The following is a 26,545-nucleotide window of genomic DNA, read 5'->3' on the forward strand; positions in this document are numbered from 1 at the left end:
AACATGTAAGCAAAGTCATAATGTTGGAAAGGGTTAAAAAAGTTGTGCAACTATACTACTTAAAAAAAGTAATAGGCTATCATATCGTTATAGTAGCCTAATAATATTTCATATTTTCGCCCATTTAAAATATTGGGTGGATCTATTTTAAAACTTAAAAGACAGAATTATGGCTGTTAACTATTATGGTTTTATTTTCAAACCACCAAATATGTATAATCGATTGACCAAGCCTAATATAATTTATTATAATTGTTTCACATTTTTGTAATTTATGCGTTATCATATATATTTTACGAAAACAGATATGTTGTTAATTAGGCGTAACATTCTTTATAGGCCAACCAAAATGCTAAATTAAAGTACGGTACCAATATCAATTAATATGAAAAATACAGCAATGCCTCCCGAGAATGAGGATACATTTAATACTGCGTAAGCAAATTCCCAAGTAACCAAATTTGGCTTAAAACGCTACCTGATACAACTGTTGCACGTATCAGAAAGTATTTCGATTAAAGATGGGAAGTTGATTTAACACTAAATGATACCGGATTGATGAACAGTATCAAGGCAAACTGAATGTACCAGTTTTTAAGACATTACTATCTTCTCATAACTCCAAAATATTCCGGTTATATGATAGATTTTAGATATCTGAGGCATGGGACTCCTTCAAATGTATTTACTACAAACGTATGCTTAAAATGTTGACGCTTGCTGAAGGTCTGAATCGAAAAAGATAGATTCATTTCAGGTTTTAGCTATGACTTTACTAATGCTTTGGCATTCAATAGTTGTAGACCACTTCAAAGTTCTGGGTGATATTATTTTTTTGTTCATTAGCCTGTATCCAAAAATTGCATAATGTACTTCATTGCATGTAATAGCTATTATTTACAAAATAAAGCATTTTATGAAAGCCCCTAAAATAATCTGAATTACTATGTAGGCTATTATAATTTCTGAGACGGCTTTATAACAATCGAACTTTATAGAAGGGAAGAAAGCAGAAAGTTTTCTCTTCTTGGCTATTTCATTTGACTTTACAATCCTCCCAAATTATTCGAAATCTTGTCAGAGCATAGCTGAACACCAAAATTAGTAAATTACGCTTACCAACAACCTCCACGCTGCTTCTTCCGATAACAAAAGAAAGAAACGTGAGAGTCAGTTCATGCAAGACTTAATATATTCATTATAGGTCGTTTTTTCACATTATCCAGCCCAGTGTCAGTAATATGAAGTAGTGAACGGAATTCGTAGAGCAACAACATTATTGCAGGGAGCACGTGCTACCCACCTGTTGCACAACCTTTACCCGGTTTCGCGGGCATTCTTGAAGCCCGTGCGTAACGTGCCAGGACTGGACCTGCTGGTTGGGCACCAGGTGAGAGTGAAATGGAGCTTACGACTTTATCAATAATAATATATATATATAATATATAATAATATGCATTATTATTATTTCGTTGGCTGCAATACTTGATAGCCTACTAAATATGTGTAGCATATACGTATCTTACGTATCGCCTCGTCGTGGTCAATGAGTGTCGACCTATGCATTTTCCAAGTCTGTCTGTTTAGGGACGTTGCCTTTTCACATTAGCCCACAGCCTGCTAACCATTAACATGTGATAGATTTAATTTGCGTTTAAAGTATTTTATGGCCATGGTGCAAGCATTGGTTTTATGAAACACTTCGAAAGCCAATGACATAGGCTCTAACTTCTAACCCAACATTATGCTATTTGTGGCTAGAAATGTGAACTGGTATAGGTTTATGCTTTTTGAATTAAAAGGCCAGATATGCTAATAATTTCACTTCAGACGGACTGTAGCCATGAATAAATCCAGTTCAGATGCTCCTATCACATTCAAATGCAATAATTTTAAACTAAAACGTACACCATTAGTTTGATCCTTACCTCGTGTGCTCCTTCAACGAGCACGTAAGTTGTGTGATTTTCTATGAACTTGTTTACGTAGCTATTCGATGGACTGTTTCATTTTAAATCGGAACATTTTTTAATGCCGTCACAGTATTCTCAGATTACTGCAGTGATTTAAAATGTGTTACTCAAGCGCACTAGTGCACTTCTGATCGTAAACACTAGGGGTCAGGATACTCAAAAATATTAAACCACCAGTTTGAGTCCGGTGACAGCCAAGCATAGACAAAAGCAAAGCTAAACAGCTGGCATGCAATAATGGGCTTTCGAGTTAATACATTTTCTTGACATATTTATTGCATTATCGTGCATGCGCACTAGCCAACCGCTGTGCTCCTTACCTTGTTCTGTCTTACAGTCTAAACTGTTTGTCATTTTCTTTCGGAATCATATTTGTTGTGTAAAATACATTTTCTTTGGTTTATTGGAGAGGAGGTAAAGCTACTACCAACCCTACATTTTTAAGGCTACTTCATTTAAATGTAGCCTAATGTGTTTATAACTCCCCCTACTGCTATTACTGCTAATAATAATATTTTACATAATAATACACAAATAATATGTTTCCATATAGGATATTTGTTTCAATATTATAAGATCGATTTTTTTATATTGATGAAGGTGAATCTAAATCTCAATTCTCCATATATGGGCTTAAATGGAGAATTCGCCAATCGGTTGGGTTAATAAGCTATAGTAATAGAATCAATGACCCTACAAGCGAAAGTAGGAAAATGTTTTCCCCTCCCAAGGGACTATGTCGTCGACCTAATACGGCTGGCATCAGTGATACTGCAGGCATCGAGGCGTAATTATCTCCAGCAGTGTTTATATCCCGATTACACGGAAGAGCTACGAATGATTTACCTCAGTGGGTCAAAATAAGACAGTAAACCATGTTGTCAGTGGCCTGTCCGTCTTGTCAGCTTCGTCCTGAATGCCACACTCGCTTCGGTGCGGGAGTGGCTCAACGTTATTTGAATAAGGCTTTAATTTCTTAAGATCTTAAGAAAACGATTGAGGGTATGGGATAATGAACCGTATGTGGTTCACTAGCCCGAGGTACGCTGCCCCAGAGGCCGGGACCGGGCAGCTGTAGACTGATTTACAGCCTCTGTGGTCCACTGAGCGACATTCTATTCCCATATCTCTGGCAATTGCCGGGACACAGATTTTCAACGGACAGTAAGCCTACAATGTTGCATGTAAAACGCTAAACTATTTTGGAAAGGCAATTTATTTTAGGGGGTTGCATGATGTTTTTAACTAATTGTAAAATAAATTGACGACCTGCACCGGACTGTATGTTATTTTGAACACAGCATGAACTTTCACATTTGTTTCTTTATTGTTATTGTATAGGCCTATTATTATTATAAGTTTATTGTTATACAATACATATTTTGCATTGTATAATTAACAATAAATTGTATAACAATAAAGTATACAAATGTAGGGCATCATTTGTGGGGTATTATGCTCTGACATTGTTTATGAGCGGAAGGAAAGACGAATGTCAGAGACTTCAGGCAGCCATAAAAACGATCAAAAGAATACATAGGTTAAATATTCTAACCTAAATATGTAGACTTCTTCGATAAACAAATTCATAGTTTACTCGTGACAAAAATTATAAAAATGATATTATTGCACAGACACGAAACAATTTATTTTTAGGACAATCATACAACAATTTTTAAGTCGCGGTTTATTGAAATTATTTTATAATTTCTTTATGCCAATGTGTGTCCCTGACTTTGTTTCTATGAAACGCTGGTGAATATGTACATTGACGCAATTCATCCATGACAAAATATACTAAGTATCCTGTACAGCCCCCCTTTAATGTCATAGATAGCCTACAGATTTTTATCTGTGAAATTAATTTTACTGCATTTTATGGACAAAGGAACCAACTTATGAATATTGCATTTAGACCCAGCCGATATGATTCAATAGGATAAAGAAGTGATGAACGGGAAAGCATTTCATTTAAAACTCCGAGCTATCTCCGGTTTTATCTGCGGGCTTATTAATCATGTAGATATGCCATTTCATATAGAACTAGAAGGGGCCCTGTCGCCACTACCGCTCTCTCCTCCACGAGCTACTTCGAAGCTGCGCGGGCCTTTGTGGTTATCAAAGCCAATCGCCAGGTGCTTTGGTTGTGCGAAGTCTGGAGGGCTTGATGCTTTCCAATAGATAATGCGATAGTGCCAAAAGGACGTCATACACAGAATAAGGATAATGAATAATTGTAGGATTTCGTATTGGCAAGACGTCGCTCTATGATTTACAAGGACCATCATTCCAAAAATCGAGATATAACTGCACTTTTATGAAACGGTAATAAGAGTTTAAAATCTCCCCATTGCTAATAAGCATCAAACCTATGACATAACAAAACAACAATAATAACAATAATAATATTAATAGTAATTGTGAACGAAATTGTTTATAATGTAACGTAGGCTACTATATAAAAATAGCCTTAGTCATGACAACTTGTGGACTATAACCTCACAGCTAAATTAATGTTGAATGAAATCAAATAACGTGCAAACATAATTCATCATTTTTTTGGTCTCTAAATTAGGGCATTGAAGTGCATATTTGTTTTGGTTCTATAGCCTACATATTTTTGCTTGAAAGCACCACAGACGTAGCCTTGTATTCAATTCAACTTGAAGGATTCTCTGATGCTTTTGGAGGCGGAACGACTCGGTTCCGTGATACTGAACACACGAACTGTGCGCACCAATAGAATCCCGCAGTAGCAGAATAGTGCAGAAAAAGTGCTACGGAGAGGGTAAGGGGTGGGCTTCTCTCCAGTTGCTTCAATCTCGGCTTCACCCTCTTCAAGAGACTATACTCTCGGCATGGCACATTAACTTTAGAGCTCACTTTGGAACCAGCTCCACTCGACGTCTCTGGATTTACAGCACTTGCTTATTACATTACTTCCTCGTCAATATTTTGATTTGGCGGACGGAGATTTCGCCAGAAACTCAGCGCACTGTGCCGACGTGATATATTTTTTTACCCGCAAAATTTAGGGACACGATAAATCCCTCAGCATTGAACTGGTGACAACCTAAAACCATTCTTAACAAATATGTTCCTTCAATATGACAGGATTTAGGCGGTGACTTCAACGTTTTCCTTGAATAAACACCGATAACCGTAGTTTATTTATCCTCGCGCAGTAGAACTCCCAACCGGTCTCTATTATAACAACTCTTTCCCTCTGGTTTTGTGTCCCTGCGAAGAAGTTCTGTGTGCTAGAAGGAGCGGTTTGGGTTGGAAAAGACCACACTGTCCGTAACCATACATTGTTATGGAAATTGCAACAGGTCTCGAATCACTGGAGAGACGCTTCTCGGCGAGGAATCATTCAGCCTGTTCAAAGATGCTGGACGGTATTAAAATCGAGGAACATCTTAGAACGGGAGCGGCTACTTTAGGCGTTATGATTGGTAAGTTGACAAAAAATTTAGACTCGTGTTGTCTCTATTTTGAATAGATAAACATGGCTCATATTTGTGGGATTTATCAAATTCGGTGTGGTCTTCGTCTCACAAGTACCATGCCATTGCATGGCAAGGCCTTATTGGACACAATAGTTGGCATGCACCTGTATCAACAAGATACAAATTAGACAAATGTTAGAAATGATGTGCACAAACCCTAATTTAACTAGGGCTAATCTTCTGACGTCGACGTCTTTGTCAGGCATGGCTGTTAGCCTGTTTATAGTTAAATAAGTTTGAGCAATGTTAGGCCTATTACTGCAGTTCCAAGTTTAGTGAGTGTGTGCGCGCTTGAGCTCAATAGCATAACAATGTTTAGACATTTTCAACCTGAGAGACACACTTTTTAATTTCCGATATTTATCTCCCAGGAACTGAGTGCCATCATCAGGCGGTCTGCGAGGGATGTCAGCGGCCCATATCCGACCGATTTCTGATGCGGGTCAACGAATCGTCCTGGCACGAGGAGTGTTTGCAGTGCGCTGTGTGTCAGCAGCCGCTCACCACAACTTGCTACTTCAGAGATAGGAAACTCTACTGCAAAATTGACTACCAACAGTGAGTACATATATCCTTCCCTTTAAATGGCACTTCTGTTTTCATTTAATTTCATTTACCACAGACCAAACTCGTTTTACCTTTAACGCGGGGCTTCAGTCACACAACTATATTCAAATGTTTGTAGCAAATGTAGACCTACAATGGTGTAGATTTTTTATCTTATAGTAGGCTCTCTTACAAATGTCTTTGATCAAAAGCGTATCCGGCTTTTTTTCAGGAAAGAGTTTGATAATTGTGCAGGACGTCGCTATACCTCATTTCTACGAATATTTCTTAGCCGTTGGTGACCAAATTAATTGACCCATCTTACATGTAGAAACTATATTTTATTCGTCAGAGACTTGATAAGTAATTTTAAGTATTTAAACACATTGAAATATTATTTGTACAAAAATAATTTACGCTTTATTTTGTTGTTAGTTAATCCGTTAATATTTTGTGTAATATTGAAATCACGAGTTATTATTTGTTGTCTTTTGTACTAAATATATTTCAAATTTCTAAGTAGCGACTGGCAAATATATCTACATTAGACAACAATTTTAAATGTTATAGTTTATAGGGAAATAAAATAGTAGTCACGAACTCCAACGGACTGAAATCTAATGAGACGGAATGAAGCTTTGTGGTAACTCCAGTGATTTCTCTGTACGTTTTGTATGACTAAACTATTTCAAAATATGAAAGTCAATTGTAGGCGAATAAGACGCTACCACTGAATAATTTCTAAAAATATCAAATCTATACATGGATGTTATAATCAAGATCTCTGCGATATAACCGTTCTATATCTGATTCAATTACTGTTGAATAATTCTGATTTGTAGTTTCTGTAAAGAATTGTAAATAATATGGATGAAGTATGAAACCTTTTCCAATATTCAATTACACTTTCTTCAAGCTCACTATTCCATTTCTTATTACAGAAAAAAAACACATTATTATTGCTGCTTTTATAATAGTTATAATACCACTACTAATTATTGTCATTATTATTTTCGTAACCGTTTGCTATTACCTCAGTACAGTTATGTTGTAGTTTCAAAGTTTTTCGCCGTAGTTATCTTACAGCGTTCTGACAGTTTTGCTGGTGCCATGGTATATGTTGGTCGATCTGTGGGATTGAACATTCAGTTGTTTTTTACTTAGTGAGTTGTCGCAATGGTTATGGTACACAGAATGGACGCAGTTATGAAAACAAAACAAAAATCTGAAGAAATTAGGATCTAGGCTAATATTGTGTTTGGTATTTGGGTGTGTGAGGGTTTATATGTTTGTAGGGATTTTAATGGGTTTGCATGTGTGAGTGTGCGCCTTTAGGGATCTTATATGCTTATGTCTGTTGTATGTGGGGGCTCTTTCATGTGTGTGATAGCATGATGTTGTGATTGTATATGCTATTGTGTGTGTTTGTGTGTGTGTGTTTGTGCCTATACAGTTGTATTGATTTTAGGTGTGTGTGTGTGTGTGTGTGTGCTTGTCTCTCTCATGAAAATGTCACGGTTACGATATTAACAAAAATAAATAATTGGTAGTTCTGGGGCCGCATCGTGTCTGTGTGTGTGTGTGTGTGTGTGTGTGAGAGAGAGAGAGAGAGTTGGGGGTCTGTGTATGTGGGAGCCGTGTGCAGACAGTTTGAGCAGTGTACGGACAGTGGGGTGTCTCTCGCTCTCGTCTCTCTGCACGGTTGCTCTTCATGCCTGTCAGTAAGTTTTAAGGGCCCTTTGTCCAGGGGCTTTAAACATTGCTACTTCAATCACTGCGACATTATCGCTCCCTGCTAGAAGTCTGGCGAGGAACAATGGGCGACATCCATTGCCTCGCATCGCTGTGTCTGTCTGCCTTTCAGCGGCCTTCCCCCGACATGATGGCAAGCAGTTTGTGGGAACAATGGGAATTTTCATAGCCGCAGCTCGGAAATTCCATCACCTGAGAAACGCATAAATCCAAGGGCTTTGGTGCATGTATGGTTTTCTGCCCGGGTCAAGAAGATTGGGTCGGGCCTACTGCTTGGAGCTATTGGTACTGTTGTGTAAGTCTTGTACATTTTGTGGAGGAGATGTTTCGGACACTGTTCGCGTGCCATGAATATAAGAGTGCGGTCAAGATGAATATTTTTTTTTTGTATGTATACTTTATCTGCATGATTTTTATTTTATTATTGTCACATTTGTGACGGTTTGTTTTATTTGGGGGTGGATACACCCCCCCCCCCCCAAATATATATATTTTTTTACATTCCTACATTTGCTCATATGAGGATTTTGTTGATAGACTGAAAAATAATTCCTTTTAGTCCTTTTTCAGCCCGGGTTGCTGCTGTGAATATTTTTATGTTCATTCTGGTGTAATTCACAAAGACAGCTTAGGCCACAATCAGTCAAAACAAAAATGTGATTCTTCATATTTGGGCATGGTGCCCAAACCATAATGAAACGCTAGGCTTTTCCTCAAACTTAAAGCCCTCAATATTGGCAAAAAGTAAACTGACAGTTTTTTCTTGTCCTGTAAGTCTTGATTGAAACGTGATAAAAACGTTATGTAGAATAATTATAAGCCCACGTATCCAGTAGAATAATTATATGTGTACATGGAAAATGCTAAATATTTTTCTGTTTGTTTTCTAGGATTTATTTCTAGAAGTAATTTATAAATCCTTTACGTTTCACCAAATTGTAAAATCATCTAGCCACAAAAACAACATTAGAAGAGCTTTAGGATAAATAATCACTACATTTTCAACTTACTCAACATTCAGATTACTAGAGCTACAATCTAGAAACTGTTCTCAGAATAGTTAATAGTGGCCTTCAAAGTTGCAAACCTTTTTTAAATGTAGATGTTTTAAACATTTTCATTACTTTTTTATGCGGGTATTAAATTTAAAAAAATTGCCTGATGGACTGTAATTACATTCTAGGCTAGTGTGCCCACATGTTGTTACATCTAATATTTCATCTACAGTAGAACACCATAAGCTAACTGTTACTGATCAGCCATGTTAGCTGTGATGCTAGGGCTGATCCAATAGGATAGCAGGATTCTGGCTGAGGTCATGGGGCTGATCCAATAGGACAGTAGGATAGTACGTGTGGTTCTGTGGGTCAATACAATAGGATAGTTGGATGCTAGGTGTTGTCCTGATGCCAGTCCAGTAGGGGTAAGATGCAAGCTGTGGTCATGGGGCTGGTCCAATAGGATAGCAGGATGCTAGCTGTGCTCCTGGAGCCAGTCTGCTAGAGAGAATGCCTTCCGCGTGTGTAACCCATTGTTTAACCTGTATGCTTCAAGCCCCGCCTTTCCATTCTACGTTGCAGTGCGTGTGGAATCTCTCGAACATTAAACTAGGGATAAACTTATCTCTCCCTCCTACAATACAGTATTTACTTGCAATAATGAGATACTTAGAGATCTAATTCACACTCATTCAGACTTTTATGGCACTCATTTAAGACACATTAGTCAGCCTGCAAACTGACAAGGGCCCAGGGCTATGCTGACGGGTCTGACAGGTGGTTGCGCAGCAGACAGCAGTCAACACACTGTGCCCTGTGATTATCAATACTGTAAATCCTGATATTCCAATCCCTCCACACCCCCATCAGCTCAGTAAATGGTTTTTAATTGGCATGTGGATTGCTGTATACATTTTTTTTTGCAAGTGTTTTTGCCTCACGCGTTTGTGTTTGTCTATGTCTCTGTGTGTGTTTTTTTTGAGGCGCCAAATGATTGCAGCTATAATACAACCGTTGCTTTCTTACTCTGGCCTTCTGAATCTCTTTAAAAGTTGTGTTAGAGGAAATGTTTTGTAGCTGGGTAGGTAGTAAAGCAGTCTGGTCTAGTCATTAATCTGGTTGTTCAGCTGTTGCCTTGCTAATATGTGTATGAAGTATTAATGCTTGGATACTGTTAGGCAACGGGCTACATAAGAAAATAAATTTTGTGGACTTATTTCAACTCTGGACATGTTTTCTCTGAAATGTCTTTTGAAGTTCCGTCCCGGCAACAGAAAAAAATTTGTGGATTAGATTCTTTGAGGTCATACATGTAAATTATTTCGGCACTGCACTACGACTCAATGCCAGTGGATTGAAATAGTTTGAAATAAGCATGAGATGAGACGGTGTGCTAGTTTTTGGGGGATAGCAGACAGTGATGTAATGTCATTTGAACATAGAAAAACCCAGACCTCCAGACCTCAGTGAGGCCAGCGTGTGGGCTCCAGTTGGTTGGGGTTTAGGATGTCTCCCTGGCAACTAGGCAACTATGCAGCAGGCTTTGCGTGAAATTTGGAGTGGAATTCTCTGTGTGTGCGTGTGTGTGTGTGTGTGTTTGTTTGAGAGTCATTTATTTGTTTTCAGAACAAAGGGGGAGAGCAGAATAACCTTCTGGAAAATTCTTTAATATCTGTATGTTTGGCCACAGTCTTTCCAAAACACCAAAGCTCATCCTTTGTTGAGAACTGTAATTGTGGTGCATCTCACAGATTCTTCTCGCTGGGTGCATTAACTGTCTACAATTATAATGTCGTCCCACTGTATGACATTTATACCCTCCGTGTATGTTCTGGCTGTGTGTGATCATGACACACAAAAAAAAAACAGTATCTCTGGACGATTGTTCCCTGGTGAAGGAATTCTAGGGCCACTTTGTCCGCTGGGCCAAGGGCTTGAACCCTACAACTTGAAATCCTACTAGTCTTTCGGCTCGCTATGTTTAGATTACATCTGATCAGAAAATATTTCTCAGTTTACAGAGACAACAGAGGAAACCTCTTCTATGAAACAGTAAATTAAATCTTAATTAAGAATTAGATATGGGGCTTGAAATGAAGAGTAATCAAGAAAATCAGATTTTTTTTCTTCTTCCTCCCACTATGTTTTAAATGAAATGCCGGTTTCATCGCTCAATTCAGTTCCTGCCGATTGGACAGGGCGTATATGTTTTTTGTTTGTTTTGGAAACCCTCAGCATTTCTTGTGGCGTTGATGCTGTGTAGAGCTTTCAGTAATGCCCTCAACCACTACATCCCTGTTGAGTGATGAACCAGTTTGTTGTGCTGACGGTGGATTTTTGTTGGTCAATGGCCTTTGGCGCCTCCTCACCATTAAGTGTTGTTTTTTAATTAACCAGAGCTCAGGATCCCAGTTTATAAATGCTGACTTGAGTTTTCGACCTGCCCGCATGTTTTTAAGACTACACAGTGCTGGATCCTCACCCCCTTGGCGGGAAAAATATTAGTACTGTGTTTACTGTATAGGAATGTGGTATATTTTTATTATGGTGGGTCAATCCATATAGGCTCTTTTTTTAGGGAATGTAGTTCTGTTTCTCTGTGGGGCTTTTCAGCGATGATCTCTCCACATGAAGAGGTTATAGCGTTCCCATTCTTTTTGTCCCGTTGTCCCGGAGCATTAGCAAACACAGAATGCCTTGAGATATTTACTCATGTCAGTCTGTGGGGAGGTATTTTAAAGAGAGCAAGTGGAGATCTTTTAGTTGTTGAAGAATAACGGACAGCGATTTCAAGATGAAGATCTGCTATTTTAAAAAATAGCTTTCAGTGACTTCAACACTAACTCATTTGCCTATTTTAGCAGCTCGTACAGTATTTGTACAGCACTGTTTCAGCTTGCTTGGCCTCTGGCTCTGCAGTGTCTATGGCCTTGTCTTGGCTTGGGTATCCTCAGTAAGGAAATATCTGGTTTCACATCAACACATGCTTTCCTTTCCAGTGTGGTGATGCAATCGTCTGTCATTCCATATTTTACATCCGATAATGTGTGTTTCACTACTGTTTTTTTTAAGTGCATTTGTTATTATTATTAAGTAAAATGTTGTTGTTTCAAAGTGAGGCCTGGCTGTTAAGGGCCCTCCAAATTGAATTGTATAGTGTCACCGAAAATACTGCAACAGGTGTTTATGGACATTTGCAGCAATGCCAGAGAACCACTCAAGAGCCTTTTTTTTTTTTTTTTTTACTCTATTACAGTACAGAACTATTCGTAATGACCCCTTGCTCTTTTCTCAAAGTAATCTGTCACGGAGCACTTAACAAACGGACCAGGCCCAAACTCCTGGAAGTCATTTGACGCTAAAAACAATAGGGCCTCTTCCTCCCCAAAGGCCCGACAACCTCACTGTGACTGTTTATTTGTTAATGCTATAGTTTGAATAGCCCATTCCTGACCCTCTCAGCCAGAGCAATTCTTCCTTCGACGGAGCAAAAGAGCCCGGCATCATGAGGCGTCAGACGCAATGTAGATACAACAGGGAGGCTCGCATGTAAAGTTGTGCCCGTGCGAGTTTGTGCCGAACAAGGGCGTGAATCAATCAAATCAAATTTATTTATAAATCCCTTTTTACATCAGCAGTTTTGTAAAAGCCCAAAGTGCACAAAGTGCTTTTACAAAACACCCAGCCTGAAACCCCATGGAGCAAACAACAACATTGTTGAATTTCAGTGGCTAGGAAAAACCCCCAGGCCGAAATTTAGGATGAAACCAAGAGGGGAACCTGAACATTTTAAGAGTACTTGTACAACTCCTCTTGAATGCCCATCAGATGTCCCCGGTGTATACTTTCCTTCAGTTTCCACAGTCTTTACTTCAGTTATACCGAGTAGGAAAGCAAAGCATGACTCATCCCGTGACTCATCTCTATTCAAATTGATTGGTTTGTCTAATACATAGTTCCTGGGAAGTGCCAGCAGTGGAGCAGCATTCCTATTCGCGCCCTGCCTCAGCGCCGTGCTACGGGGTGACGTGGAGACGAACAGGATTGTGCGTCACTGTTCTGCTCTGCGTCAATCCGGAATTCCAAACTTGGCTTCCGTGCCGTTCGGCTCACCTTCCTGCTCCCTCGGGGCAGCCCCAGTCGAATGGACTGGATTCGTCCCGCTCCGACACTCGTCACTTCCTGCGCCTTGTCTCCCGCCCCGCTCCGTAGGGGTGCGACTGTCCTCCGAGCACGGCGTCTCATGTCACCGGGGTGCGAGGAGAAGGTGCCACTGGAGTGCCAAGTGTTTGCCACGCTGGTGCCGTGTACCCAGGGCCCCCTTCTCGCACCCGGCCGCCAAATTCCGCCGGCACGTGGGGACGCGGGCGCAACCTGACCGACTCCCTCCTCCCCCGCCGGAACGGGGTGTTTGAGGAGAGCCGGGTTGCTCATTGCCTGGGGCCAAGTAAATCACAAGGCATCTGCAGGGCAGCGGAATTAGTGCCCCCCCCCCCCCACCCCCCCCGTTATTAACGACAGAGTTATATCGCCGTGGCAAGTGAAGACCGAGGAACATGTGGACTCATAAGGGTTGCGAAAAAGAGATTGTCCTGAACTCTCGCTGATATTTTAGGATCTATTTAATGCACTTTGGTACTGCCCCCGCCCCGTGCCCCCCCCCCCCCTTCTCTTCGTCTTTTCCCCCCTCTTCATCATAATGAGATTTGGTCACGGACCCCCATGTATGCGTTGCGGCTGACTGACAGTGATCTGTACTTCTATCACTGACTGTGACACTAAGCTCCCTGCCGCTTTGTCCCCAATGGAGGGACAACGGAAACCTGGTCTCCTAATCCCCTTATTTGTGTCGAGCATGGAGAAAAACGGGGGAAACAGTTCAGATTGGGCTTTATTATTAACACGCCCACCCAACCAAACCCTCCTTGGTCAAATGAGCATGAGGCTGATAATATGAGGGGATCGCCCTGTTGCCCTGCCTGCACCTTAACCCTCTGGCCCTACCAAACGTTTTGACTTTTGCAGCTATCCGTGAAGTTTATGTCTATCGTTTTATGTCGGTCTTCTTTCACATTTATTTCAGTGTCTCCAGTTTGATTTAGAATGCGTGTTTCTTCCTTCTTTTTTTTTGATTGTGTTATTTTCTACCCTGGCTCGGCTAATATTGCCCTCTTTCCAAGGGATGATGGGTTGTGGGCCATCCATAATCAGTCAAAGAGACCTCTCTACCACACCTGACGACCAACAGCGAAAAACGCACAACCAGTTCAAAATAGAGAAAACAAAAATGAGTTTACCAAATGATGATGGTGCCGCGTTGGTAGAAATGACATGTTATGTGGAAGTGGAACATGTTATGATGGTGGTCCGCAAGTTGCTGTCAAGACAGAGACACAAAGGCCTTGCCTTGCCCCCCCCCCCAACCTGTTGCTTACAGGAATGCCACAGGAAATCCCCCCCAAGCTGTTTGTCCTTTGAGCTCAATGCCTTGAAATGGTCTGGGAGGTGTAGCCTCGAGATGAAACGACTAAACTCTGCCCCTGTCTGTGCGTGGAGTCTTTGCAGCCCACAGTCCTTCACCATGTGCATTCCCAGAGTCCCCTTTATACCCAGGGACCTGGACGGCTTACATTCCTTTGTGTGCGCACCCCTGTTGGTAATCTGCTTCCAGGTGGTAGAGTCCGCACAGGATAGCAGCTTTTTGGGGGGCACGCGGGGGGCAAGGGGGTTGGTTATTTACTTGTCCAAGTGTTTTGGAAGTCTGTTAGGGCAAAAAATCAGATGCACTGAAACAAATCTCATTACTCAAAACCGGCCTAACCCCCCCCCCACCCCCCCCACTCCATTGACTTCCTTTCAGTCAGAACTAATGTGGAGCTGGCAGGTGGCGGGCGTCTACCTCCTTAAACCTCTCCGCCACCTTCAGCTTCAAACCCCCCGCCCCACAAAAAACATTTCTGGAGTTCTTCTTAAGTTCTTCTTTTTGTGAATTAAGGAGAAAATGTATTGCCAAAATATATCGTTGCCTAACAGAAACCTCTTTTATTAAACATCACTGTAAGACTTGTAGATTCTAATAAAGGAAGGCTACGTCTTAAGCGAGAATTTGTAGTGAAATCCTTGAGACATTAAGGAGAAGAAAATAGCCATTAGGTGACTCAAAAGACTTGAGGATATACTGCCTATGACGCCTTTACTTTATAAATGTCTTCAAGGTGGAACCTGTTGCTAGGCAATATGTATAGATTTCGTCTCGGTGTGACCTCAGACACACCACTTATTCCGACCTCGGTCTGGGAGTGTGTTCCTCTCAGTGATATAAGAGGTTAAGGCCTATCAGTGAAACCGCGGAGCCTCTTAAATATGTTTTGCTCTCTGGCCGTCTGTCCGAGCCGGCCATAATTCATTAGTAAACGAGGAGGCATGCGGAGTGTCACATTGTAAAAATGAACAGCTCCGTTTTATTAGAAACCAGAAGATCTAGTGTGTTCTCCATCTATCAAAGGGGAAGGCTGGGGCGTGTATCCGGGAGTAAATCCAAGACCCGGACACAGCAGGCTGTCGGGAACTCTAAATATGCCCCATCCCTCTTGGAGTGAGAATCACGGGGAGAGGAAAAAAAGTTAAGTAAACCCCCCAAAAACAACACTGGGACCAGCAAGAGCTCCTTAAAACCCCTGTTTGGGTACTGCAGCTGATCGCCGACAGCTCTCATGGCAAGAAAAAACAACCCTCAGTGAAAACCTTTGCAGATAGGGTTTCATAGCCTCTCGAGCCTCTTCAGTCAACCCTTGGCTTGACTCTGCTCCTCCTCCCCTCGCCCCATGCTCCTCCAGCCAGAGTGATTTGTGCACCGGTCCCCTTCGAAAAGAGGCAGAGGGAAATATTTCTTTCAGATCTGAATGAATGCTTAGGCAGAGAGAGAGGCTTGGTGTCTGTGCTTTGTCTTCTGATCCACAGTTGTTTGCTACAAATTGCAGTCTGGGACTCCTTTCATTGCAGCCGTTTTTTTGGGCAAGTCCAAATGAAGGGCGTTGTACGAAAACAAAGTCATCAGCAATTGAATCATCCCTGACCAATCATAGAATCGAAGCCAATGACACATGCTCTAAATGGTGCTTTACCCACGTGTTCATGGACTCACCCAACCAGTTGTTTTCCGGGCCCAATAAGATTTTTTTTTTTTTTTTTGCAATCTCGATATCAATCTCGGATCCAGACTCCTCTGAGAGAAAAAAACAATGTCTCTGTTCGTAGAGGTTTGTCAAAGCAAAGGAGTCTGGGTAGCCAGGCAAATGATTCGTATGAGTTATTTTCCCAGGTATGTTCAGAGAAAGTGTTGCCCCAGCGATGACAAGCCCATGAGTGTATGGCATTGTAGCTTGTGTAGCGAGCCAGTTCTAAGTCCAGGGATACTATCTGTTCGTTTGTTATCATATATGTTCATATATTACTATATTACCACCATATTACATGGGTGTATGCACCCTTGACTGTTATGAAGTGTGTATTGGCAAGTGTCTTCAAAGTTGCATTTAGAAGTTGAGGATACTTAGACAGATGTAATAGATGTTTCAGGACTTTAAAGGAGCGGCTTTCGCAATAAAATGTTAGCCTGATGCCGTTTAACATTTTGTTGACTTAAGTATGAAATACGAATCCTAGTCTCTTAGTATCTTTCCAGCGTGAATACTAACCTGTCATACTGTCTGCCTCCTACTGAATAACAGCAAAAATTATGAGCCCTGGTTCAGTACTGTGAATGATTTAGACACAGGTAAAATATTGCCCTTTCTTGGCACGCATCTTGGTCTCTCCCCAGTGACCTCAAAACACCTTACTTGCCATTTTATGAGGAGATCGGCCAGTACCAGTTACGAGGGCCACATCTCCTTCCATGCATCTTTTATAAATAGAAACCTAGCCTTGCTGTTAGATTTGGAGGTTGTACGTGGAAAACGATATGTACAGGAGAAAAGGCAGTTGGTGGAAATGTGTGTTTTCTTCATACCCAACCCAACCACCCCACCACCTTCTTGGATGAACCCTCTGCGGTCGACACCCCCCCCCCCCCCAACCCCCCCCCCCCTCCCCCCGAGAGGCCACGGGCCTCAGAGGGTTGGAGGTCTCGGACGCATGCCTCACATTTTACATGGATGATGTGAATGTGTCGCTAACGTGTGCGGTCGAGGCTAACTAGCAGGTGGATGGGTCCTGGCGTTTGCGTCGGATCAAAAGATTAAAACCACCGCGCTCTGCTTAGGATCCCTTTGCCCTTAGTCCCACCTGCAATAATGTCCACTCACTTATACTTTTTAATTAGTTTCTCGGATTGCCTCACCTGCCACTCCAGGCTCTCAGTCTTCGTTGTTGTTGTCCCCCCCCCCCCCACCCGCCCCCACCCCCCCCCACAGCGGATAGAAGTCAGTCTTGGTGGTTTTGCTCCTGCCTCAGCGGTAGGTGCTGCTCCAGTCGCTCGGGGTAAAGAAATACCATCCCCGCCCGCTGCCCCGGCCCCTTTCACTGCATGCACGACCCCTGCTGCCGGGGCCCCCGAAACCCAAGCCGCCGTTTAGCGTTCTCCTCCCAGCAGGAGTGGCACTGTTGCCTTGACACGACCTGTCGGGGGAGCCGGCGAGGCAGCCGAAAATGCAGGCAGGCCTTCCGCTGGAACGTGTCCCTGGGTTGGCCAAAAAACACCCATCCACTCTCTGCTCCGAAATCATGGAAGCTCCCACTTGGCAGATCTGGACGCCCTCTCCAGATGGCATTTGGGCAACTTAAAGACTCATGGGGTGAAAAGATAATCCCAATGGCTGATCTCCACACTGCCACATACAGCATTTTAGCTCACATTGACTTTCTTCATTGAAAGGATGGGCTCCTACAGAAACACAGAAGCTCTTTTTTCGGGTGACCTTCACTGTTGCTGAAGCAGTCGGTTTTAATGAACCATTACCTGGAAGGCTTGTCTGGGTACCTGGAAGACTTGACTGTGCTATTCTTCAGGGTTGGGGAGGGGTGGGGGCGTGGGGGCGTGGGGGCGGGGTCAGAAAGCAGATATCGCGTTTCACTCCATACGGATGATAATAGGCTGACATTCCAGCTGAACTTTGCTCTGGAAGACAGATAATTCAATTTCCTCTTGTTATTGTTTTTTTTTTGCTTATTCAGTATCCAGTTGCTTCCTTGTGTGGTGTCATCACAAATGTTCTAACTTCGGCTCTGTTGTGATTCATAGTGTGTCTCTCTGTAGTAAGACTTGGGGAAGGCCTTTACTTTGACTTCACTGTTTATCCGTAAATCAGTAAGATACCAAAACATGATTGCATGCAAAGTATGATAATGGCATTAGTGTCCATCCCGTCACCATCTCCCAACCCAAAAAAGTCCATGTCCCGTTTGAATAGTCAAACCTATCAAACCACCTGAACCAATCAGCTGGCTCCACAAGTTTGCTCACCTGTCAATTCCCGTCTCCTCGCCGTCCCAACCTTGGGAGGCGTGGCCTTTCAGCTGTCTGTTTGCACAGTGATGTCGAGGTGTGAAGCAGGACAGTGAATAAGTAATGTACATCCCGTGTTAATTAACAGTGGAAAATGAAAGCAACCTCAGAACTGCTGAATTATTTCTATTGCCAGTGCACCATATTACAGCACACGCAAGTGAGTCTCCAAAGACCAAAGTAATTTCAACCACAACAAATCATTTTTTTATATTACTGATTTTTATGTGGGCAGATTGCGTTTTCAGTAGAATTGGTTTTAGCTGTTTTTGCACCAGGCCTTAGTTCCAGATTTGCCAATGAACACAAGTGTCTGGTTCGGAAACAAGTCTACCTACCGGTAGAAATCAGGGTTGTCATGAAATGTATTTAGGTCCCAGAAAATACTGAAAGTAAACTAAATTCCAATTCCAAATGTTTCCCATTTGAAAAAACATTGGCGAGTTTTGGAATTTCTGTATTCTTCCTGGACTGACTCCAGTTGGAACAGAATTTACCCTAACCCTGCTCGGAAACTCAACAGTATCCAGAACTGTTCTACCAACTGATGTGAACCACTTAAAAAGTGCCTATATGGCTCTCTGCAAATACCCCAATGCAGTTTTGATTTAATCAACCCAAAACACGTCTTATCAATTACCCTCAAATATTATATCACATCACTGCTGATGCCATCAGGGGCAATCTGTTCAATTCTTACAAAATGTATTTATTAAACTTCACTGGAACAACTCAATTGAATCAGAGCGTATTGTATTTTACAACAATGACTGGGGGAGTATTCGTGGGGAGAGGACGGGTGGACAGAAGAGTTGTTCGGTATCCAGGGACGATGGGGACACTGTCTCGTCAATACCTCCACTGCTCCGTGAGCAGCCCCCCCCCCCCCCCCTCGGTTGTCATGGCGCGTCCGTGTGACTGCGAAGGGTCGACACGCCGGTGTGATCTCAGCCCAGGCGGGGTGGCCAGGCGGGGTGGCCAGGCGGTGCTCCACAGCGGTTTTCCACAGCAGGTGTGACCACATGACAACATTTCAACTCGCCGCGGTTGTGGCTGACACGGCCTGGCGAGAAAGAGGGGCGTCCCTCAGTCACTCACACGAACGCACGCACACACACACGCACGCACGCACACACGCGCACGCACGCACACCATCCCACCATTTTGAATCAGCAGGGTGGATGCAAAAGGCACACGTGTACATGTACATGAAGCAGAAGATCAGTCTCCACTCTAAGAAAACATTTGCTGTGACACGACTTGTTTAATCTTCAGAAGTCACTTGTTTCTCATCTTTCAGAACAAGGAACATTTCTGCTGAAATCATGTTCCAGATGCTCACTACTTTTATAGGGAACAAACAGTTACTCCGGTTCAGTCAAAGACAGGGAAGTGTCACAACCCATGATCCCTTAGACTGCATGTTTTCCAAAGGCCTCACAGCAGGAGAAATGGGGGACTTTGAAGTACGCTGAAGTAACTAAGGCACTGTAAATCAACAGCTTAACGTTACAAAGAATGCAGACTATTTCACCATAAGAAGAAATGCCTTCTGGTTCCAAGGCTTTTTAGTTGGACTGAACTCCCTAAATGTGTACCGAACTAGCGAGCGACCCGACGAAAGACCTCCTGGGTACAAAATACCAGTACATACACATACACACACACACACACACACACATACAGTACATACACAAACACACACAAGCGCACGCAGACAGGCAGGCTTGGGGCCCTGGTGCACGGACGCTCCGCTGACCCACTGTGAGATAAGTGATCTCAGAGGGTAGTGGGAGCCAACATGCTCCAGCTCCGTGGGAGGCGGCTTTGATGTGCTCTGTTTGGGGAGGAACGTCAGGACACCGAATATGTAGCTTTACACCCTTCAGAGGCGGAATGACATACGGACCGCAAACATACAGAGAGAGAGAGAAAATAAAAGAGGGGGTGTGGGATGGGGAATGTCAGTCAAACTTTCAGGCTTTCCACAAAAACGCTGATCCCCCACTCACAGTCATCCTATTAGCGTTTCTTTTTTATCGGTTGTTGTATTTGTTATGGCCGATGACCGGGTTTTATTTCACTATGTCAAATTTAAACAAATTAGTGAGGGAAAAAAAATCCCAGGAACTGATTTAAATGTAGCCTAAAACCACATTTGGTCGGCGGGCCTAATCGTCCACCCGCTTCTGCTGAAAACACTTGGTGGGGGTTTCAAACACTGATGAACAAATGTTTCATTTGTTTACCCGCTGGTAGCAATGTCTAATCAGACGCTAAACTAATTATGAAGAACAGAGTCGCGGGTGATAATCATTACCATCTCTCTTATTGGGGTGCAGAAATAATATGAATTCCTACGACTCGATGACTCTGTCCTATCCCCAGTGGTCGATCCTGATGTCCCCGATGTGTTGTAGGCCAGCCTGGCAGTACAATCTCCGTTAGCCTGGAACTAAACTCTCCGCTCTTTGGTGGAGTTATTTCTTGGTCCATAACGTGAGTTAGGAGGGTAGACGTAGAGATTTTATAGCAACCAGCGGAACCTGAGCAGGGAGCTCCGCCCTCTCCCTCGCCGTGTGTGATTTACAGGCGGCGTACTGATGCTAACACCTGCCAAATCCTACCGAGTCTGCAGTGTTCATGATGTTCATTATGGCACCACCGCTAAGACATGGCGGAAGAAAAAAAATGAACCCCACCCAGCTCATACAAATGTAGATGGTTTTGTCTCCACTCGTATTCACTCATTCTGTGTTTATAATTTTCTTCTGTTGGCAGGAGCAGTTGTTCATGTCCTTGACAGGCAGACACGAGAGTCCACCATTCAAGTGGTGGCAGGGGGGGCGGGGAGATGTTGATGGAGTAAATAAACCTGACGAACACATTGTCTGGAGTCAGGCGATGTGGGCGTGTCTTCAGTGCGTCTTCAGTGCGTCTTCAGTGCGTGCCTTTGGCTGGAAAAGATGAGAGACGGTTTGGACTGTAATTTAAAACAGCCTCTGTGCCGTCTCTCCCAGGGTCTGGCTTCCTAATGACACCCAGAAGTACACTTCATAGGGAACATATTGCCTGTGTAAGGTTGAGGTCTGCGAGGGGACAAATGGCTAGCAGGATGGCCGGTGTCTCGGCCCCCGATGTCCAAACGGGAAAGAGTGGTTGAGGTGTTAATATACAGGTGCACATTTCATTGGAGCGTGCTTGTTGTTAGTCCTCTGGATGAGGCCTGTAAATCGGGAGTCAGTATGGATGTGAGTGTCTTCGTGTCGGTTAAATGGGCCACATTTCTCCTGCATTTGAGATTTCCCCCGCACTGCTACCGTAAATATAAGCGCGTCAAGGACTAGAAGCAATCTGCAGGTTAATGGTTGAAGTTAACGTTTCAAAAAACTTTTCATGCAAAATTGTTCCGGGTACCTGAGATATTCCCCATTTAAACTTTCTCGCCGGTCCGTTTATCAGTTTGCGTTGACCTGTAATCTCCTCACACTCGCTTTAGACACTCGACACAGTAGTGTTCCCCCCCCGCACCTTAAACCACCCCAGGCTAGCTGGTACTATCCCATTCCTGTTTGGTCAGGGAGGAAATGTAAGGGACCAGTCACATCACAGTTTACATTCAGTAATGTAGGTGTCAGTGCCCCTTTAACATATCCCGACATTCATCAGATAAATTCTAAAACCGTCGTCTATGATTGCAGTATACATTTCCCAAAAATCCCATTGCCATTTTATAGACATGCTTAGTTGCTTGCTCCTCTTGTCCCACGGGCTTAAGTGAAGGGCAGTAGCCCGTAAACAGCGTCCAGGCCGTAGGTTCCAAAGCACGTCTTTGTAGCTCAACGTTTTTTATCTGTCTCCCCCCCCATCACCGTCACTTGACTGGACTTCCATGCCAAAGTCTAGCACCGAGCAGCATGGCTCTAAAAGTGTCCCTGGCCAGGAGACATTTATGTAGTAGATTCATAACGCCCCGCGGGATCAAAGCGTATACCAGTCAGGGTAGTAGTCAGGGTAGTAGTCCACCACTGTGAAGAGGGATGGGAGACAGAAACAGTGGTGCTGTAACCGCTAGATTTACGACGCATCCCCGGGTAGGAAACCATGTCGCGGGGAAAACAGTTTGTTGGGTTAATTATTTTTATTGCCGCAGACTGGAAAGAAAATAAGAAACAGATTCTCAGAGTTTGAGAACAATGACCGTTGGGGCTGTCATGTCATCCAGTCCTCAGCGGGCCACAGCTCAGTTTGAGCTTCAGGAATGGATTTGGCGTTTGCCGAGCTTTGATTTGACTCTTGGGCGTGAGGCTGTGTGGCTCTAAATTTGAATCACTGATAAAAATAAATAGCAGAGTAACAGTTGCATTTCTCCTCAAAGACATAATGTAGTTAAGAGTGGTTTCTAATTATTTTGGCTTTCAAAATCATTCCTGTTGATTTTTCACCGCTGTCTCTTCCCACTCCTTGTTTTAACTGTTTTGACAGATAGAAAAGACCAGATTTTGCATTGGACCCATCAGATATCTGTCATTTCTGATTAGCTCCAGTTGTTACTAAAGAACCTACATAACCTATAACAGGATGGAATTCTGATTGGTTGAATTTGTTTATTTAGATCCCATCATAGCAACAGTCGTAACGCCATAGCGACAGCTAGTCTTCCTTATTTCCATCACTCAACAAAGTATACATTACATGCAAACAAAAGTCCACAATGTGGTATGTACGTTTTAACGAAAACATCAACAATTAAACATTGCAGTTGTAATGCAAATAATGGAAACCAAAGGCAAGTTTTATGTATTTTGGGTAGGTTTCCATGAAGTAACAAACCAATTCTCCTTCAATTAGAATAGGGGCCAGTCAACAAGAGCTTAAGGAGTGTGTAACTTGTCCTAATTTTAGATGGTTCCTTATGCTGAAAGTAGTATATAGACCCAGAGAAAATTTTATCCACAGTTTGTTATTATTAAAACAGCCAATAGCATCTTTAGCTAACAGCCATTGAAGTAATGGTGATGTTAATGCTCATGTTTTAATGGCAACATCACCTTTAATAGATGTCAAACCAAACATCAAGTTCATTGGACGTTAGATCAAAATGATGTTCCAACCCCCGGATTTATTTTAGCGAGAGATGGATTAATTTAGCCAAACTCTGGAATGGTTGTTCGAAATTACCTGAAGTATGAATTAGATCGTGGCTCATTTTATCAGATTACGGTTGGACTCAGAAACCCTTCCTTATGCCACAAGTGGTGTCCATTACCTGTAAACCAAACTGAGTGAATGAACGGAGGACTTTCTCCCATTCGATGATTCGAAATTCAGCCCGTCAGCAGGAGGAACATGAAAGGTGAGCTGCTGCTGAGTTATGGGAATCTGTCCTGGATGGACGCCGCGATTGCCCATTGCCTGAGGTGGTGTCTAACCACAAGGTTGTGCATCTGCTAGCCCACCTGCACCACACTCTCCAATTGCCTTCAGTAGCTCTCTCCCTGCCCAAACCAACCCCAGTGCCCGTGACCGGAGGACAATGCAAAACAATCTCTTTGCCATGGTCCTGAATTGAGTGCCCTCACTGAGAGTGCCCTCATCCGTTCATCTCCGTCCTAGTTACAAAACGCCTCATCCGTTCGTCTCCGCTCTAGTTACAAAACGCCTCATCCGTTCGTCTCCGTCCTAGTTACAAAACGCCTCATCCGTTCGTCTCCGCTCTAGTTACAAAACGCCTCATCCGTTCATCTCCATCCTAGTTACAAAACGCCTCATCCGTTCGTCTCCGCTCTAGTTACAAAACGCCTCATCCGTTCATCTCCGTCCTAGTTACAAAACGCCTCATCCGTTCGTCTCCGCTCTAGTTACAAAACGCCTCATCCGTTCATCTCCGTCCTAGTTACAAAACGCCTCATCCGTTCGTCTCCGCTCTAGTTACAAAACGCCTCATCCGTTCATCTCCGCTCTAGTTACAAAACGCTTCATGCATTCGTCTCTGTTGACCACGTCTCCACCTGTCGGAGGACGTGTCCTTCAGGGGACAGACTCACAGCTCCTGTGTAACGCCCAATCTCATCCAGAAAAGAGATGTTCTGTTCTGAACTAACGAGTTGAAAACCGGCAGCAGGGTGTCACTGATACCTGTGGCCCACATCCCCGTGTTGTCAGCCCCCCTTGTCTGCTACTGTATGTTGGAGCGGTTGACGTCCGCTCTTGGTTTTCGGATAGCCCGGTCGAGGTGGCCAGCATTGACGGTTTTCCAACAACGAGCATCCAAATCACTCAATCCCTGTGCCTATCTGATTGAATTAAATATTGCCCGGGATAATGCGTTTTGTTTGTCTTTTTTCAATGCATCGGCTCTCAAATAACAATTTGTCACTCTGGCAGTTGGTTAGGGAGGGTACGTGGGGAGGTGTGTTTTTTCTCTCCAAAGCTAATATTATAGAAGGGGAGGTGGAGCATATATGACTTGACCCAGGGGGGCCATGTTGGCGGTGACACTGTGGAGAGGGTAATATTGGCGCCCGGGGCCCCCGGCTGCACTCTCAGGGTGGCCTGCTTGACTCTTGTCTGCCTCTCATTTGCAGGCGAGGTGTGTGTGTGTGTGTGTTGCTGTGTGTGTGTGTGTGTGTGTGTGTATGTGTGTGACCAGAGCATTGTGATATTATTTCAGCTCTGTAGGCTCCAAGAGAAAGGGTTTACACACACACACACACACACACACACAGTGAGTCGGAGGACAGCAACTGCCTGCTCTGACAAGAAGCGTGTTTGCCAGTCTGGTTTGGCAGATTTTATTTTTCTCTCTCCCTCTTCTCTCCTTTAATTATTTGATCAGTGCCGCGGGCCTCTCCTGGGTACCCGGCCGGCATTTAGCAGTCTGAGACGGCACTCCAGACCCCGAGGGGTTGTCCAAGCCATGCCTGCTCAGAGCTGCCAACACTATTAGCTCCTCTCCCTCTCCCTCTCTCTGAGGATCACCTCCTTTACTCCTTCTGCTCTGTCTGTCTGTCGTTCTCTGTCTATCTATCTCTCTGTCTGTCTGTCGTTCTCTGTCTGTCACTCTGTCTGTCTGTCTGTTATTCTCTGTCTATCTCTATGCCTGTGTGTTTGCCTGTCTATTTCTCCCTCTGTCTGTCTGTCATTCTCTGTCTGTCTCTCAGTCTGTCATTCTCTGTATATCTCTCTGTCTGTCTGTCTATCTGTCCATCAATCAAATGTATTTTATAAAACCCAATACAGTTTCCGAGCCTCTCTCTTTGTAATTTCTTTCCCTCTCACTTTTTCTCTCACTGTTTCTCTCAGTCTCCTACCCCAAAGGGGTATCTTCCCTTCGCTCCCTGCCCTCTCTCTCCCTTGAGACGAGATGAGGAACCTGGGTTGAGGAGGCAAAGAGTTGCCTGTCGTGTAATAATAATTACTCCATTGATATTCCTCTGGCAATTACGCCACTGTAATTTGCATAAATCCCTGTTCCCTTTTTTTCTGCGGGGGCAGACAAATGCCTGTAATGTCTTTGGGTTCGTTCACAGCATATATTATGTATGGCTCCAGGCTTTATCTGTTTTTCTGTCTCTCTCTGTCTTTCCCTCTGTCCCCCTGCCTTTGTCATTCTTTGTCTTTCTGTGTCTGCCTCTGTCCCTCTGCCTTTCTCTTCCTCATTATCTCTCAGTCCCTCTGCCTTTCTCTTCCTCGTTATCTCTCTGTCCCTCTGCCTTTCTCTTTTCCTCGTTATCTCTCTGTCCCTCTGCCTTTCTCTTCCTCGTTATCTCTCTGTCCCTCTGCCTTTCTCTTCCTCGTTATCTCTCTGTCCCTCTGCCTTTCTCTTTTCCTCGTTATCTCTCTGTCCCTCTGCCTTTCTCTTCCTCGTTGTCTCTCTGTCCCTCTGCCTTTCTCTTCCTTGTTATCTCTCTGTCCCTCTGCCTTTCTCTTTATCTCGTTATCTCTCTGTCCCTCTGCCTTTCTCTTCCTCGTTGTCTCTCTGTCCCTCTGCCTTTCTCTTTTCCTCGTTATCTCTCTGTCCCTCTGCCTTTCTCTTCCTCGTTGTCTCTCTGTCCCTCTGCCTTTCTCTTCCTCGTTGTCTCTCTGTCCCTCTGCCTTTCTCTTTTTCTCGTTATCTCTCTGTCCCTCTGCCTTTCTCTTCCTCGTTGTCTCTCTGTCCCTCTGCCTTTCTCTTTTCCTCGTTATCTCTCTGTCCCTCTGCCTTTCTCTTCCTCGTTATCTCTCTGTCCCTCTGCCTTTCTGTTCCTCGTTATCTCTCTG

General features: G+C 43.4%; 1 protein-coding gene across 2 annotated transcripts in view; it reads left to right on the forward strand.

Annotated features, from left to right (window-relative positions):
• Nucleotides 1-4,775: 4,775 nt before the first annotated feature.
• Nucleotides 4,776-26,545, forward strand: part of LOC105024005 (LIM/homeobox protein LMX-1.2) — a 60,679-nt gene continuing 38,909 nt past the window's right edge. For both annotated transcript variants that reach the window (XM_010893612.3, XM_020042649.2), the window contains exons 1-2: nucleotides 4,776-5,428; nucleotides 5,854-6,040. In XM_010893612.3, the coding sequence (XP_010891914.1) occupies nucleotides 5,290-5,428; nucleotides 5,854-6,040 (326 nt within the window). In that variant the 5' untranslated portion in view covers nucleotides 4,776-5,289. The remainder of the gene's footprint in view (nucleotides 5,429-5,853; nucleotides 6,041-26,545) is intronic.

This window comes from Esox lucius, chromosome 23, assembly GCF_011004845.1.
Source record: "Esox lucius isolate fEsoLuc1 chromosome 23, fEsoLuc1.pri, whole genome shotgun sequence".
NCBI classification, from domain to species: Eukaryota; Metazoa; Chordata; class Actinopteri; order Esociformes; family Esocidae; genus Esox; species Esox lucius.